Here is a 15,747-nt window from a genome sequence, read left to right as displayed (position 1 = left end):
CCCCCTGCACTTTGTTTGCAGAATTTCGCCCCCTAAACACGCGTCCAGCCCAAAGAATCAGGTCCCCCCACAATGCGTGGACCTGGTCAGCCGTGTTCTTCGGCTATATTAGACGCTTTGCCCCCCAATAATCCAAAGCACCCATATAGAAACTCATCTGCCGTGAAGCCAGGCGCCAATCTCGATGGACAAGAGCTCTAGCCACGGCTCCACGCACACGCTCACAGTCGAAGGTATTGCATGTACAGCTGTTTGTTATGGTTTTGTTGAATGTTATTTTGTTAGTTGAGTTTTGCTTATATTGTGTAGCATTTTATTTTTTGGGTTTTCTTTATTTTTTGGGTTTTCTTGTCCACTCTGTTTAATTTAATGGAGTACGTAGCTAGACACCATATTCTTCAACATGGAAAATGACCCGTGAGGCCTTGATCAGAATTTTCTTTCTCAATAGCAATGCTTCTGATAATATGAACAAATACATGCAATTAGCCTTTTTTCATGATTTGGTTAATCAAAGTTGACTTCTATAATTGATTGATTACTAATCAAAATTATCAAGCTGTTGATATCTTTACTTTGTATAATTCTCAACATGATTGCACTTAATGACCTTCTATATATGGTTAAACCAAGCACAATTTGAGAGGATTTTAACAAATTGCATAGTTGAACGTATAACGTCTTACGAAGGCATGGGAAGTGGACACTTTGAGAGGGCACATGAATAATGTTTCATGTGTTATGTTCCATGCCAAGCAGGACATAAATGAGGGAAGATTAGCTAACCATAAGCAACAAGGTTATATAGAGCTATCTGAGCAGTACTTAGGACCAAATATGAGCATCTAATGCTAGGGCATTCCATTTAAGAAGCTTTCAAGGAAGGAGCCCAGAGTGTGCTGCCCCTGAGTACCGCCCTAATCCTATTCTAGTTCTCCTAGGGAATTCTCTCCGTGGTTTGGTATTCAATGTCAAGGTGGCAATTGACCATTGATTCAGGTTATCCCTAATGAAGTGGTATAACTTCTAAGGACGGCCTTACTAGAAACTCTTGGAATTTCATGTGGCAATTTTAGTGACTGCCTCCTTTAATAGGGTAACAGACAATAATTGTAATAGAGCTCATTGCGTTGAGATAGGACTTGGCCCCAGAATTCTTTTAGCTGTAGTTGTTAAGTTCTTTCAAAGTTTTGGCTTGTATTTGAGTATTTTTAGGCTCTGTCTTGGGCAATTTAGTTTTTCCCAAGGTTTGCTATAATTTGTAAGTGCTTCCTTTTGATTGGTTAATAAAAGTGCTTATTACCCAAAAAAATAAGTAAACAAAATTGTGATCATCATGTAGACCCAATTTTCATGTAAATCATTAGATTATGGAGTTTGAATGGCAAAGCACCGATTTCTTTACAACCCTTTTCTTGTTTTGACTTCTTATGGTACTCTTATTGGAATTAAACCTCTTCAACCATTAATTTGTTCATTCATGAATGTTTTGTGTGTATGACCAGACCAACTATACTTGACTTTCCTTCACCATGCCCTCTATGGGACATTTCTTTCACTCTTGATAATGCATTTGAATCTTATTTTATTTTTTCAAACCATTCATTACTCATTAAAAGCAAAAGCATAAAACGAACTAGAAAATGTGTTGCTAGTCATCTTTCTCCTTTGAAAGTACTTACAACTTCACAAATCCCAATCTAACTCAATGGGGCTGCACAAAATTTTCCCCAAAGTTATATTTTCCTCAAGCCTGAAATATAATGCAATTCATGGATGCAACTTAAGTTTTCCTTGCAGCTAACTTTGGTGTAGTCACGCAAGAGTAGTTTCTAGTATTGCTAATAACCACAATGGATATAAAAGAGTTTGATTAGTGAATGAATGCTTAGTAGAAACATCCCGTGGATGCTAATCTGCCCCACCACCTCCCCAAAAGAGAAGAAGAAGAAAAAAAAAAGAAAAAAAAAAAAAACTTTCCCCGGACTCAAAACAGACAAATATAAAAGTTACAGTTTTTCAATGACTTAAAACCACTATGTGTTTGCTCATTAATCTTTCTATTTTATTATCCTACAAAATGCTATAGCTTGGCTTTTAAACTTTCTATTCTGTGCAAAGTTCTGTTTGTATATTTTGTGATGATTGCCTATCAGAGGAGTGCCTTTAGATATCATTGTTTTAGATTTCCATCAAATACTGAATTCATCCTTTCTATAGTTACAAGTAAAGCAAGGATGAAAGTGAGATTGTACATCTTTTAAGCAATCCTTGGCTAGTTGGCTTATTCTGATTCTGCTTCTAATTTGTTTATAATCCAGTTTGTTTATATATGTATTACAAGAATTCTCGAATCATTTGTTTTTGCATAGAACTAATGTCATCAGAGCAGGGGAAATATATATTGCAGGGTGTTTGTACAGTGGAGCATAGACATGTTTTAACTTGTTTTTTGAGAGTTGAATAAAACTGCAAATTGATCAGGTTAAAAATTGGCCAAGGGGTATTGGCATTCATATGGTTTTGCTAGTTCACCTTATTGGCCATGAAAAAATTTGCAATAATTATGCTAAATATGTGTATATGTGTGTTGTGTTTGGTAGTAGGGTATTTCATCAATTATGCTTAATATGCCACCACTTTCTGCTTAGTTTGCATTAATGTTGGCCTTGTTTAATTTTCAGTTCGGCGGGTATAACTTGCGCCACCGACAATCAACTTGCTTCAAGGTAGGTTTCTTATTTTATATCAAAGCTTGATTCATTTCCAAATTGTTTGTGCCTAACCTATTTTACTGCTTATTGTAAATATGTCATATCACATTTAACGTACTCGTATATATTAGTTTGAGTGTCTACGTAAAAGCTTAGTTTTGTGCTGACTATGGTTGGTAGATAAGTATCATACATGATTTATGCACGTTCGTTTGTTGTTTTATATACTTATGCGTAGATGTCGTTCTTTACCACTCCCCGTAAGTCCCCTCGAAAGCATGGGATGCAAACCCCGTCCCCATCCCCACCAGAAGTTCCCATCCCACTGGCAAATGTGAAATGGGAAGAAAAGCACGACAATATCTTGGTGAATATCCTCTGTAACTGCCAAGATGACGGAGTTCGCCATCCCTTTGGGAAGTATATGCCGAACATCACGAAAAAATTAAACAGGCGGCTGGATGATGGCACCGCCTACACTCAAAAACAGGTGAGCGACCATATTAAGCATCTTAGGGAGCTTTGGGTGCGCTTCTCGGAATTTGTCCGAGATAAGGCCGGCACGGGCTGTGGGTGGGATGATGATTTGGGGACTGTCACGGGAACTCCGGAACAATGGGAACACATTCGACTGGTACGCCACTAATATTAAGTTTAATATTTCCTTAATTATGCGAATTGCCGTACTTACTGACATTTTGTGTTTTATCTTGTGTTTTTTTCGTTTGTTTGCTCTTCCTTCTCAGACAACGAACCTCAAGAAGTACTACAGATTCCGAAATGGCCCCCCGGCGAACTTCAAGTACCTATGCTACATCTTTGAGGGCTCAACATCCACTGGAAAGTTGAGGTATGCCAGCACACAATCACCCCCAGGCAGCGATTGTGAAGAGAATGACATCGATCTCAACAACCCCGCGGCGATCATAGACCTTGACGGAGCCCCAATGTGCATCATCTCACAAGGCAAAAGGAAAAGGGAAAGGGAAGTTGAAGAGGGAAGGTTCGCACTTGCAGGGATCGAACTCTAGCAAGCGTTCATCCAGGGGTGAGCAAATTTTCTCCGAGTTGCGCAGCGAGTATGATATCTTGCGATCCGACTATTTACAGAGGTGCAAGCTTAGCGATGGCACTTCACCCGGCGATTGTGGTTCTTATAAGCCCCCTCCCAACCAGTACCCTGAGGAAGCCATCATGGACCGTATCAATGTGTTGGCAGCTGAAATGTCATTGCCCACGAAAAAATATGTCAAAGCATGCAACAAGGTTGGCGATCTGACTAGGGCAAGGATACTGTTGAAAATGAATGACGACGGTCTACGTCAGTGGCTAAACGATATTGATCCAGACAAAGATAATTGAAGCTGATGTTTTATGTTAATATTTTATGTTGTATTTTTTGTGTTTCCATTAACTAATTTCCATTTTGTAGGGATTAAGTTAGTTTGACTGGAATATTAGAGACTCCTAAGTTATGCTATAGTATGGATGCTTATTACGGAGTAGGATAACAATTTTAACATTAATGATTAATGATATTAACCCTGTTTTACTTTCCAATCTTAATTATCCGGTCGCATGTTATTAATATAGACTAAATATAGCCTGACGACGTTTACGCATGTTATGACTAGAATGTGACGTTATTCATCTCATTTAAATGTAGGCCTGTTGACATGTACGCAGCCGGCTCGTCTAATGGTAACATTGGTAATGGACGTCATTGGACGGACAGTATCGATGAATTGCCCGACTCAGATGCATCCGACACAGACGACGAGGATGAGCGTAATTTTGAGGGAATACGATTCGAGCTAGAGAATTTGCTGGTGCGCATGGCAATGATCGTGGAAGAATGTTACCATCATTTTATGCACCCGAGCGTAAGGGTTTGCATTCCACAGCGGACTTCCAAGCTGACTGGCGCAATGTGGGTACACTGGGTGCTTACCAATCCGAACCCAACTACATGCTATGAGCAATTTCGTATGTTGCCCAAAACTTTCTTAAAATTGTGCAACACACTGAAACACAATGGTTTTTTACAAAGCAGCCGGTATGTAAAGATCACAGAACAAGTTGCGGCATTTTGCCTAGTGATGGCACAGTGCCACACGCAGCGGACGGTAGCGGATAGGCTACAGCGCTCATTGCACACGGTAAGCGTTTACGTTAATCGGACAGCTAAAGCGCTGTGCAGGCTTGGGAAAAATATTATACGTCCAGCTGCGATGGAGTTGCCTCACCCATACGTTGCACGCAATGGCCGCTACTATCCATGGTTCGCGGTACGCCATAGCATAACATATCGCATTACTTCACAAACACCGATGTCATGTATCTATTGTCTTTTGTGTCCTATATCATTTTATGCACGCTTTCGGTAATACTGTTGTAACCAGAAATGCATTGGAGCGATTGACGGAACCCATGTTAAAGCGTGCGTTCAAGGTGAGAACATAGTGCCCTACAGAAGCAGGAAGTCCACAATAACACAGAATGTCATGTGCGTCGTTGACTTCGACCTTTGCTTCACATACGTTTATGCTGGATGGGAGGGCAGCACTCATGACTCGCGGATTTTCCAGGAGTGCATCGAGGATCCCACCGCTCTTTTCCCCATGCCGGTCGAAGGTACTGTACAGAGACATGGCTTTGTGTCAGGTTCTATTGATTTGTAATACGTTTACAATTCCTTTGCTATGTTGGAACCCTATGTGATATAATGTTGTACCTTATTATGTTCAGATTACTTTTACTTGGTTGACTCGGCCTATGGATGCTACAAGGGATTTTTACCCCCGCATCGCAATGAGCGATACCATTTGGAAGATTTCCGCCGCGGTCAACGTCGTCCGAAGAATGCAATAGAATTGTTTAATTATAGGCATTCCTCATTACGATCAGCTGTGGAAAGAACGTTTGGAGTTTGGAAAGCCCGATTCCCTATCTTCGACAATATGCATCCATACCCGATTGAGAACCAACGACTATTTGTGGTCGCATGTTGCGCCGTACACAACTTCATTCGCAAAGACTGCGGTGCTGATGATCCACTATTTTGTGATGCCCTAACGACGCATTATGGGCAACATTGGATCGACGTCTCGCAATTGCCTACCATGACACCTGTTCCATACGTCGCGCATGGAGCACCACCAGACCGAACCCGCGAAAGCAAGGAAATGATGATTATAGTCCGAGAGGCAATGACCTCTCACATGTGGGAAACCGCGAATGAAGAGTAATTAATGTTATCTTGTATGGCTTCTCCATTGTTAATAAAGAAAAAATACAAGTAATGTAAAAATTGCCATATATGACCTTTTTGAAGGAAAGGACTATCTAATCGGAATCTTAACCGATCTCGCTTATTTAATCTAAATCGATAAGCATAGGATCATATGTGTACCTCTGCATCTAAGTAGACAGTGCTATCAAAAATATATGACCTCGAGGAACTCCTATAATCCATTTGCTCTTCGGATTGTAATTCACTTCAACCATTAATGTCAAATAAATAATACAATTTTATGGGATTGAAGGAAAATATCCAAATACATGTTTTATTCTTTCAATAAACTATATTTTATAGAAATGACACCCAATTGTTCTTACCCTGAGTGAAGTGATAAATGACAGATTACAAATACATATATGATCTACATTATCTTCATTATTCCCTATAAAGGACCAGGGATGCATTGTTTACGTATCATTGGATGTGCATTAACAGCTTCTTATACTTATATTTCTTATACTTATATGTAAAAATTAATAATTTATTAATTAAATAAACTATAAATAATCTAAATTAAAATTAAAAAAGTATTTTATGTTAATAGAGTATATTACTCTGGAAAAAAAGAGTATCTGTCGCAGCTCTGCACAAATAAGGTCCATATGTTGTATATCAAGAAAAAGCGGATATAAATTACAATGATTGCGTAAAAGGAGTAGCACAATTAATACAAAACATCAAAAAATATAAGTTACAACGGTCAAGTATCTACAATTTAGTATGAAATAGTTCATTTTAACATCAACTTGCTACCACTAGATGCATTGTAACCGCCAACATAAAGGAACACTAGCAAGACAAGCAAAGCTAAGACTGCTTGATACGTCATTTGTTTAAATTGGAACTTGACTGCTCTAGACTGGTTATTCGCTACCAGAGATTTCCACATCTCATCCCTAGACTGAAACATGTTTTCTAGGTGTGTTCTATACTGTGCTTGTTCGGCAGCCAACAATTTTTCAAGTCTACCAATTTCTGCCCGGGTTTGCTCTTCTATATCCTTCAAGCGTCGCATGATTCTTTTTTCGTAAGTTGTCATCTCGTTGTCAGCCCAAAGAAAGAAGCCACAATCACCAACTTGCTACAACATACAAAATTTGGAAAAAAGTCAATAATATACCCTAAACCAAATAAAACTGGTCAAAAAATGCAAACATGGAAAATAAATGTCATTCAATACCTTATACTTTTCGCACCCATACCACTTTCTGCTGTAGTTATCATTTGTCCAGGAATACCTTACGAACGCTACAGCTCCACAGCGACATAATGGACGGCCACTCGATGCATCACTATTTGCAGACATACTCAACCCTGTCATATTGTGAAGAAAACAAAGATGTAACAACAGAAAAAGGATTTGGTGGTGCCAAACCAAATCACTCTAGATGCTCAACAACCTCTTAGTAGAAAACAACCATTCAGAAACAAATTCCACCCCAAGCTAACACCTTCCACAAACCAATACCACAGTCTCACAAAACATCCCCAATCACAACCTTTCGTACAAAATGATGCTGCCAATACATTAAGCTAAATTGGATCATATATGCTGCCAATACATTGCAGTCAAAATTACCAAAATAAGAAACTTAGCAATGCTATCTAACTATACTTTCCCGTTCAATTAGATTCCATATCCAATTATACAGTCATTGCAAGTGTAAAATACGACAAAGATGGGATATAATCCCTCGATTAAGTATGTACATAAAAATGAAAGATATTGGCCTTCAAAGTTTTCTTGGGCACATGTCGCACAATCTTTACAAATTTACAGCATATTTTTAATTCATCAAAATTCACTGATAACATCAATGTACACAAAGAGAAACACATGAAGATGAAGTAGAAGCATGCTAAAACTTGTATAGAAAAAAAATGGAATACAGTCATTTCCCCTTTGCCCAAAAACACATTTGTTGTTGTATTCAGGTAGGTAATCATGATGTTACAGTCATTTCCCCTTTTGCCCAAAAACATATATCCTATTAGGTTGTATTCCATTATGCATGTTATAACACAGTAAAAAGGGCAAAAAAGGAGATGAAACTTATGCATCACTGTTCTTTAAAGTCTACCACCAGATTACAGATCACGCAATCTGAGAAACAAGCAAATCATTGCAGAGATAGTCTTATCTTTTTTTTTATAAGTAATATTGTATATATTAAAAAAAGTGCAATGCGCCTCTAAGTGCACAAGAAAGTATATATAGGCAGCCCAACTTAAAACCCAAAGACAAAACCCAAGAAGACCCAACCCAAAAAACCCAACAAGAGAGGTAGTCTTATTAAACTTGTTACACAATCTGAAGTCTTCCATTTAAGAAAAAGCACAAGTTTTCACTTCAGCTATTCAAAGTCAAGCATAAGGCTCCTCATTGAGATGAATTTCTAAGGGATCAGTCCTATGGGAACATCAGCTTGTACTTTTCAAGTCATACAAGTGTTCTGCCAGTTACAACTAAGAATAAAATGTATCGGCAGCAACAGTTGACACCTCTAAACTAATCTTTTTCAAATTTTCCTTTAAAAAGATGTGAACTAGTATGCTGCCAAACGTGCTATTACTTTTTTTCCCAGAAAGCAAAGACTTTCTAATGGCATCATATTATGCCACAGTTTTATCGCTTCTCGGCTCTCATTTATTTCCACTAATAGGACACCTTTCCAGCCCTTACACCATCTCTTTCAACCTCCAATTGAAATCCATACGCACAAAGACCGCCCCCACTTGATCACTATTCTCATACACAACAATCTTTCATTTGTATCCAGATGCAAGTACATTAGATCTTAAAAAAACTATCATTCTCTGACAAGGACACTAGATACGACTGTGTCTAAAACTATGAAACATTATTAAATCAAAATAACAAGAACAGTCAACTATTTTGAATCATGGGGAAGGAAATAGTGTTATTTCAGATTAACAAACTAAACAATGTTGATACCACAGTTCACATCTAGCGAATTAAACAGAACCAAATATTCAGACCCGAAGCACTTACAAAAAAAATCATTAACATAAATGAAATAAGAGCAGACAAATAGAGAGAAATGTGATAGCAAGATCAGATATTAGCAGTATTTAACTCAAACTAATGCTGCAATACACAGACAAATACGCGTTTCAGGAGACAAACAAAAAAAAATGAAATTCATCGGGGGAAAAAAAAAAAATTGAGACATACCCATATGCCGGAATGGACGAGAATCCGAGTTGCTTCGCAGAAATCGCAGGTCTTGGGAAGTTAGCTTCAGCTGCACACTCACAGGACCGAAGCTGGCACCCTAAAAAATAAGCCCTAAAATGTTGGAACACTCATTGCACACCAAACAGCCGCTGACACGCCAGAAAATGGCCCCAAATTCTGAAGAAAAACCAACCAAACCGAAAGGAAATCAACAAAGAACGACACAGGGGGAGAAAAATAAAAGGAACTTGAAGCTCTTACAGCATGGACGCGCGATTTTCCCCCTGCTCGAAACAGAGCATACGCTGAAGCCACGGTGAAAACGGGAACAACTGAGGCTGTACTTTCGGGAGCGGTGGGTGGTGAAACGGCAGCCGGTATTTTGGGAGGGGGATGGGTGATTCACGCTTTCAGGAGAAGCCAAAGAGCTTTGGGAGTGGGCTGAAGGAGTTTGCTCTGCGGAAGCTTCAACCCACGCTGATTTCGGATGGTGTCTGGGTCAACAGCTCAGCAAACGTGTAAAATCAAGTCAGGGGCAAAAGTGTACATAAAATTTCAGAAAAAGCCAAACACAGTGTCTGGGTCTCTCCCAAAGCCGTTGCCAAACGCTACCTTATAGTTGGATTGAAACTAAAAACGTTGAAAAATTTAAGTTTTCAAATTGTAGGCAGTAGAGTGTTTTTAATAAATTGAAAACGTAGAAAAATTTGAATTTTCAAATTATAGGCAATACAGTGTTTTTAAAAGAAGTAGGATTTTAAAGTCCAAATTGTAATTTTACCAAATACTTTTGGTACGGCTGTTTATTCTGAGAAAAAAAAAAAAAAAAAAATTAAAGTTTGCCTTGAAATCTTGAACATTTCACAATTTTCACTCATTTTTATATTCATCAAGACTTTCCAAAACGTTCACGATCAGTAGGCAAAGGCAAGTAGCTGTTTTGGGCTCCACATATGAAGCCCAATATGGGAACTTCAGAGAAACATGGACCGCCATTAATTGGGCTTGGTCGAGCCAAACAAAATTCGCCGCCCTTGTACTAGGAAGTAGGAACCGTCCGTTGCTCGATGATCGCCCCCCTTTTTTAAAATTGAAGGCTTTGCTTCCTGCGCATTCGAAGACCGCTGGAACTTTCTGAAACGTTCTTTTCCATTAACAGCGACGGTGGCAGTGCCCAAGAGGTGCGAAAATCATTACTGTAAAGCCATTGCTGACGAAGTAGAGACCTTTGGGACACATACAAATCTGACATGGCTGTGGAAGCCGAGGCTGCAGCTGCTCCAGGATTGGCCCTTTCTGACACCGACATCAATTGGGACAGGTTGCTCTCTTTCTTTCTTTTTACCTGCTTTTGTTTTTGTTTTTCGTTTTTGGGCTCTGGGTACGACTCATTTTCTCTTGTTCTCAAAGTTTTGCACTTGATCATAGTTGGTTTTGCCATTATTTTGTTGTTTGTGTCGAGAACTTTACTGCATGGACCATTTGACTGTTGGATTTTTACTTATGATTGCCTTTTGGGGGTTTTAGTGGTGGAATAGCTTAATGGGATTTGGTGGAACTGGTGCCTAGTCTGCTACGGGGATTGCATTGCTGGAGGAAGAAGAGACCTGTTAGAATTCTTCCTTCTTTTGTGGCTAGCCGAATACGAGTGGGAGGAGGGCTGGCTAATTGGGCTTTTCTTTTCATCAGATTTAGGAGTAGCTTGGTTATTATTGTCATCTTAGGATCAGTATTTTATTATCATTGTTATTTCATTATCACCATGTAATTAAGTCTATTTAAAGTATCCATAGAATTAGTGAAAACGTAAGAAAGATCCCGCGGCAAACAATCACAAGTCCGTAACATAATCATTAAGTATGCATCATTTATGTGTGTGTGGGCGTTTGTTATTGTGTTTTAAAGGGAAATAGTAGAGACAGAGAATGAAGGTGAAAATCCTCTCTGTGGTCTTGGAGAGTATACTGTGTCATATTTGTAATATGTTACATGATAAGATACAACAGATGTGAATATTTGAACTACAAACAACTCTATCAACTACAAAGATCTAGATAACTCAGGAGACTTATTAGTTTGAGTTATCCCATGAGAATCGGTCTTCTCAGTTTTCTTATCCAAGTGATCATGTTTATGTTCAATATGTTTGATACTGACTTACTGAGCCTCCATTTTTTTCGGTTTAAAATATTTTTCAAAAAATGTATTTCATATTTTTTTCGTGTTTAGTGCTAAATTATTAGTGAAAAGAAAAGCTTTTCATAGTGAACGAAAAATTAGATTCCCAAAGAGACAGAAAATGGTTTACACGGAGCAAGGGACTGAAGGAAACACTTCAAATACGATCTTTTCTTGAACATTTTTAGCTGTTTTTGGTACTTTCCATGAACCATGAGAAAACGGTCTTATCACCGCCACTAAGAGATGTTAGTTGTGTTGGTCCTGCTGAATTTGTGGCCTTCTAAGCAGAATAGTCATATCACTATTATTGGATTGTAGAATTCTTAAAGTGACCAGATTTTGGCGGCACTGTGCCTGCACTGGTCGTGTAGTTTTGTGGTAGGCGAGAATGTTGTAGTTTCTTGGTCTAAATCAGTTTGATCAGTTTTAGTTGTTGAAATAATTCAAGAATTCAATTGGGAATAGTGAAAGCCTCGACTTTTTTTTTTTTTTGTTTTACAATTACTTTTCTCTCCAATTACTGATCGAAAAAAAAAAAAATCTCTCCAATTAGACCCTCTCTTTAGTTCATGGAGGAAATTTCTGTGACTTGCACTATTTCCAATAAGCATGTTATGCGATGATAGCAACCGTAAGCAGGTATTTGTATGCAATTAAAACTGAACATTGAAGTCTGATTGCTGTAATTTGCCACTGTGCAATGAGTCTCCTACCTGCCCCCTAACAAAAAAATAAAGCTTGACAAAAACTCAGCCACTGCCTCCATTTATAGTGTGGTCCGTTAGAGTTTCCTTTTCAAACTAGTTTTATATTGCATGTCTTTTATATGTGGGAAGTATTTTGATGTGCTCAAAGTGGGTCTAGAACTAACACTTCTTAATAATCTTATTGGCCTTGATTTAGGTTGGACAAGACAAGGTTTCATATTATCGGGGCTATACTGTTTACAGCCCAAATATCCTTGTTACATCCTACAGCAGTTGTAAAGACTAGAATGCAAGTAGCTGGTTCTGGTCTCTCTCACATGCGTGGTATTTCAGTATTTAAACAGATATTGAAGATTGATGGTGTCCCTGGCATCTATCGAGGTTTTGGCACTTCTGCTATCGGATCGTTGCCTGGTAGGGTCTTGGCTTTGACATCACTTGAAGTATCAAAAAATATGATGTTAAAATACACTGAAGGTCTAGATATGGCTGAAGCAACACGAGTTGGCATTGCAAATGGAGTGGCAGGCATGTTCTCAAATTTAGTTTCTTGTGCGTACTATGTGCCTTTGGAGGTGGTGGGTAAACTTATTCTTTCCGACTTACACTTTCTTTTTTTCCCATATATTTCTTAATTTAGAGATGTGGAAAAGATATTTGGAAGGAAGAAAAGATGAGGAAGAAAAGGCTGGGCATCCCCGTAATCTTTAGTGTATTTATTACTTGAATACAAAAGCAAGAGTCATTAAAACTTCAATGTCACAGTTGATAGATTTGTTTTCAGTTGTTTTAAACATTGTACATACAAATGAGAGAGCTGAAGAACTCTGTCCGCAAATGTAAAGCCCAATATGTTGTATGTTCTACCATTTTATGCATTGTTGCTTTAAAACTTTCTAGTCCAGACTGGGTTATAAAAACAAGTCTGTATGTAGTCTAGTTTTATATGTGGGATGAAAGACAAACTTACTTGTGGGTTTGGTAGTTAGAGGCCAGTGTATGGAATGAATTTCTTTGGGTAAGCATCTTGCATTATGCATAGTTTTCATATTCTTACCATCCGCCCGACTTATAATTGTAAGTGACGCAATCTCAGGTCGGCCAGAGACTAATGGTACAAGGGCTTCCTGGGACGACAGTCTGTAATGGACCATTTGATACTGTACGTAAAGTGATAAAGGCTGAAGGGTTCCGTGGTTTGTATAGAGGCTTTGGATTGACAGCTGTGACACAGTCCCCAGCAGCCGCACTTTGGTGGGGTGCATATGGAGCTGCCCAACATATGATTTGGAGGTGCATCTGAATGTTCTGGTGATCTATCATGTCCTATTACCGTTAAGAGTGTAGACTATTCTCTACTAAATACTTTTGTCATTACTTTAGAAGCTTGGACTACAGAGATGATATGGACAAAAAACCATCCCATATGGAGATGGTGACAGTTCAGGCAACAGCAGGAATGGTAGCTGGTGCTTGTTCATCAGTTATCACCACTCCCATTGACACTGTAAAGACACGACTGCAGGTAATCCTCTGTTTCTATTGCAACAGCTCCAAATGATAAATAAGTTTCTCTTTTATATAAGGACTAATAAAAATTATTTTGCTTACATGGAAGGTCATGGATAATTATGGTGTTGGAAGACCATCAGTACTCAAGACAACGAGGGCACTCCTTATGGAAGATGGATGGCGGGGCTTCTATAGAGGGTTTGGACCTCGATTCTTAAATATGTCACTCTATGGAACAACAATGATTGTTACCTATGAACTGATAAGTATGTCAGCCTCCCATTTCTCTCCTGAAAATGGTTAAATCTGACGTCTTACTGTTGTGGCACAGATTGAAACAAGATGCTTTGTTACAATGTCCCTCAGTTAAAAAAAAAAGAAAAAAAATCCCTCTGTTTCATGCTTTATATCTACAACCTTGCCTGAGTTTTGATTCCAAAAAAAATGAATGGCTACTGCGTTCCTTCTTGTTTGTTTCTTTTCTTCTTCTTTCTCTCCCTTTTTTCAGAAGTAAATGAAAAAAACCTGTGATTCTTATTTGCATGTCTGCCATTGTATCTTAATTTGGTTGTGGACAGTTGTTTGCTGTGCTATTTAGACTCTGGGTCAGCCCTTCTAATGACTAGAAATTCCATTTGGTTACCAGCTAATCTGTGTTTCTCTCTCTCTACCTGTATCAGAGAGAATATCCGTGAGGCAATAATCAGATCTTGAGCTGGAGGCTGTGCAAGTTGTCTTGCGTTAACCCTGATGATGTTGTTTGAACTGCAAGGAAGCCGATTCTGGCAAGTTTTTCCGCTGCAAGTTATTCAAATTCTGAAACTGAGGAAATGGAGACGTCCCTTCAGGTTTTGTATGACACCATGGGAATGCTTGAAATGATTGCTTATTCTTCTCCTGTATGAGGTCATTGGATTGTAAATCATTGACCCAAAAAGAACATCGTGTTACTTGAAACGATTTTTGTAAGACCGCTGGTTATTACACCATGAATAAAAGTACAATTCAGCCACTGAGATGGCCTCTCTCTCTCTCTCTCTCTCTCTCTTGTAGGTGGGGTGGTTGGCTAAGATAATTTTTTGTAACAATCGAAGACAAAAAAATAAAATTATAATTTTTTTAGGAATTCTTAATTATGGAATAGATTATATAAACAATATTTCTTAAAAAGAGACTCTTATCTTGACTTAAAAATTTCAGAATTAGTAAAACAAATCAAAAGAGATTAATATAAACAATATGCGGAAAGAAATTCCCAACAATTTTATTGTTCGGATTGTTAACAAAACAAAGTAACAATTTGCTGAATATCTAGATATGTGGTTTGTCAGCCATTATTGCTGGGTCAAAACTTAAAATGAGAAATTGTACATCAAAATTTAGTTTTAGCAACAACTTCTTCACAATAATATCTAAACCTAGGTATCGGTCAAAACGGTCCGGTTAAGGACCTTATCAGTTATTAACCGATAATTTTCGGTTAAACGGTTTATTAACTGATACCGAACCAATAAGAATTTTAATCGATAATTTTGGTTAAAACGGTACACGGTTAAACGGTCCGGTTAAACCGGTTAACCGATTTAACCGAGAGCTTTATATTGATTTATTTTGTTGGGCCAAAAACCAAAAATGAGTTTTTTTTTACTTTTGAGAGCCCAAATACTTTTTGTTGGGCTAAAATAATTTATTAAAAATGAGTTGTTTTAAGGACCAAATACTTTTTGTTGGGACCCAAATATTTGTTTTTTGGGCTAAAAATTGAAGCTTTTTTATATTGATCCACTTCAACTCTTTTTTTTTTTTTTTTATATATTATAAAATACATTTTTCCAAAGCAAATGGACTAATTAACATAATGAATGCTAATTAGACTAGCAAAACTAGTTAATGAAAAATGCTTTTACCAAAGGCAAAGAAATCCCATCAAATGCCATCACTTAAAAAAAAAATCAAACCTACCCAAACCCAAATTAAAATAAAATTCATTAATGAATAATAAACAAAGTATTAACTAATTAAAGTCACTTAGCAAAAGGAAAATAAGTCATGGGCAACACCATTACACAAATTCGAAAACCTGTGTCACTTGTGGGGATTTGGAAACCTCTCTGCGACTAAACCGCCGCTTTT

General features: G+C 38.0%; 2 protein-coding genes across 2 annotated transcripts; one reads left to right on the top strand and one right to left on the bottom strand.

The window, feature by feature from the left end:
- Positions 1-6,745: 6,745 nt before the first annotated feature.
- On the bottom strand, positions 6,746-9,623 carry LOC132176048 (uncharacterized). Its single transcript, XM_059588198.1, has 4 exons — positions 9,476-9,623; positions 9,212-9,311; positions 7,196-7,329; positions 6,746-7,096 (listed from the first exon to the last, which is right to left on the bottom strand). Exons 2-4 carry the CDS (start codon positions 9,213-9,215, stop codon positions 6,746-6,748), a joined length of 489 nt encoding a protein of 162 aa, XP_059444181.1. The 5' UTR covers positions 9,216-9,311; positions 9,476-9,623.
- Positions 9,624-10,312: 689 nt separating this feature from the next.
- LOC132191988 (uncharacterized) lies at positions 10,313-14,626 on the top strand. Its single transcript, XM_059607161.1, has 6 exons — positions 10,313-10,535; positions 12,299-12,680; positions 13,199-13,395; positions 13,486-13,627; positions 13,721-13,880; positions 14,295-14,626. Exons 1-6 carry the CDS (start codon positions 10,465-10,467, stop codon positions 14,315-14,317), a joined length of 975 nt encoding a protein of 324 aa, XP_059463144.1. The 5' UTR covers positions 10,313-10,464; the 3' UTR covers positions 14,318-14,626.
- Positions 14,627-15,747: the final 1,121 nt, after the last annotated feature.

Source organism: Corylus avellana, chromosome ca1, assembly GCF_901000735.1.
Source record: "Corylus avellana chromosome ca1, CavTom2PMs-1.0".
Classification (NCBI taxonomy): domain Eukaryota; kingdom Viridiplantae; phylum Streptophyta; class Magnoliopsida; order Fagales; family Betulaceae; genus Corylus; species Corylus avellana.
Note: the sequence above shows the minus strand (reverse complement) of the source record. Positions and strands in the feature narration are given on the sequence as shown.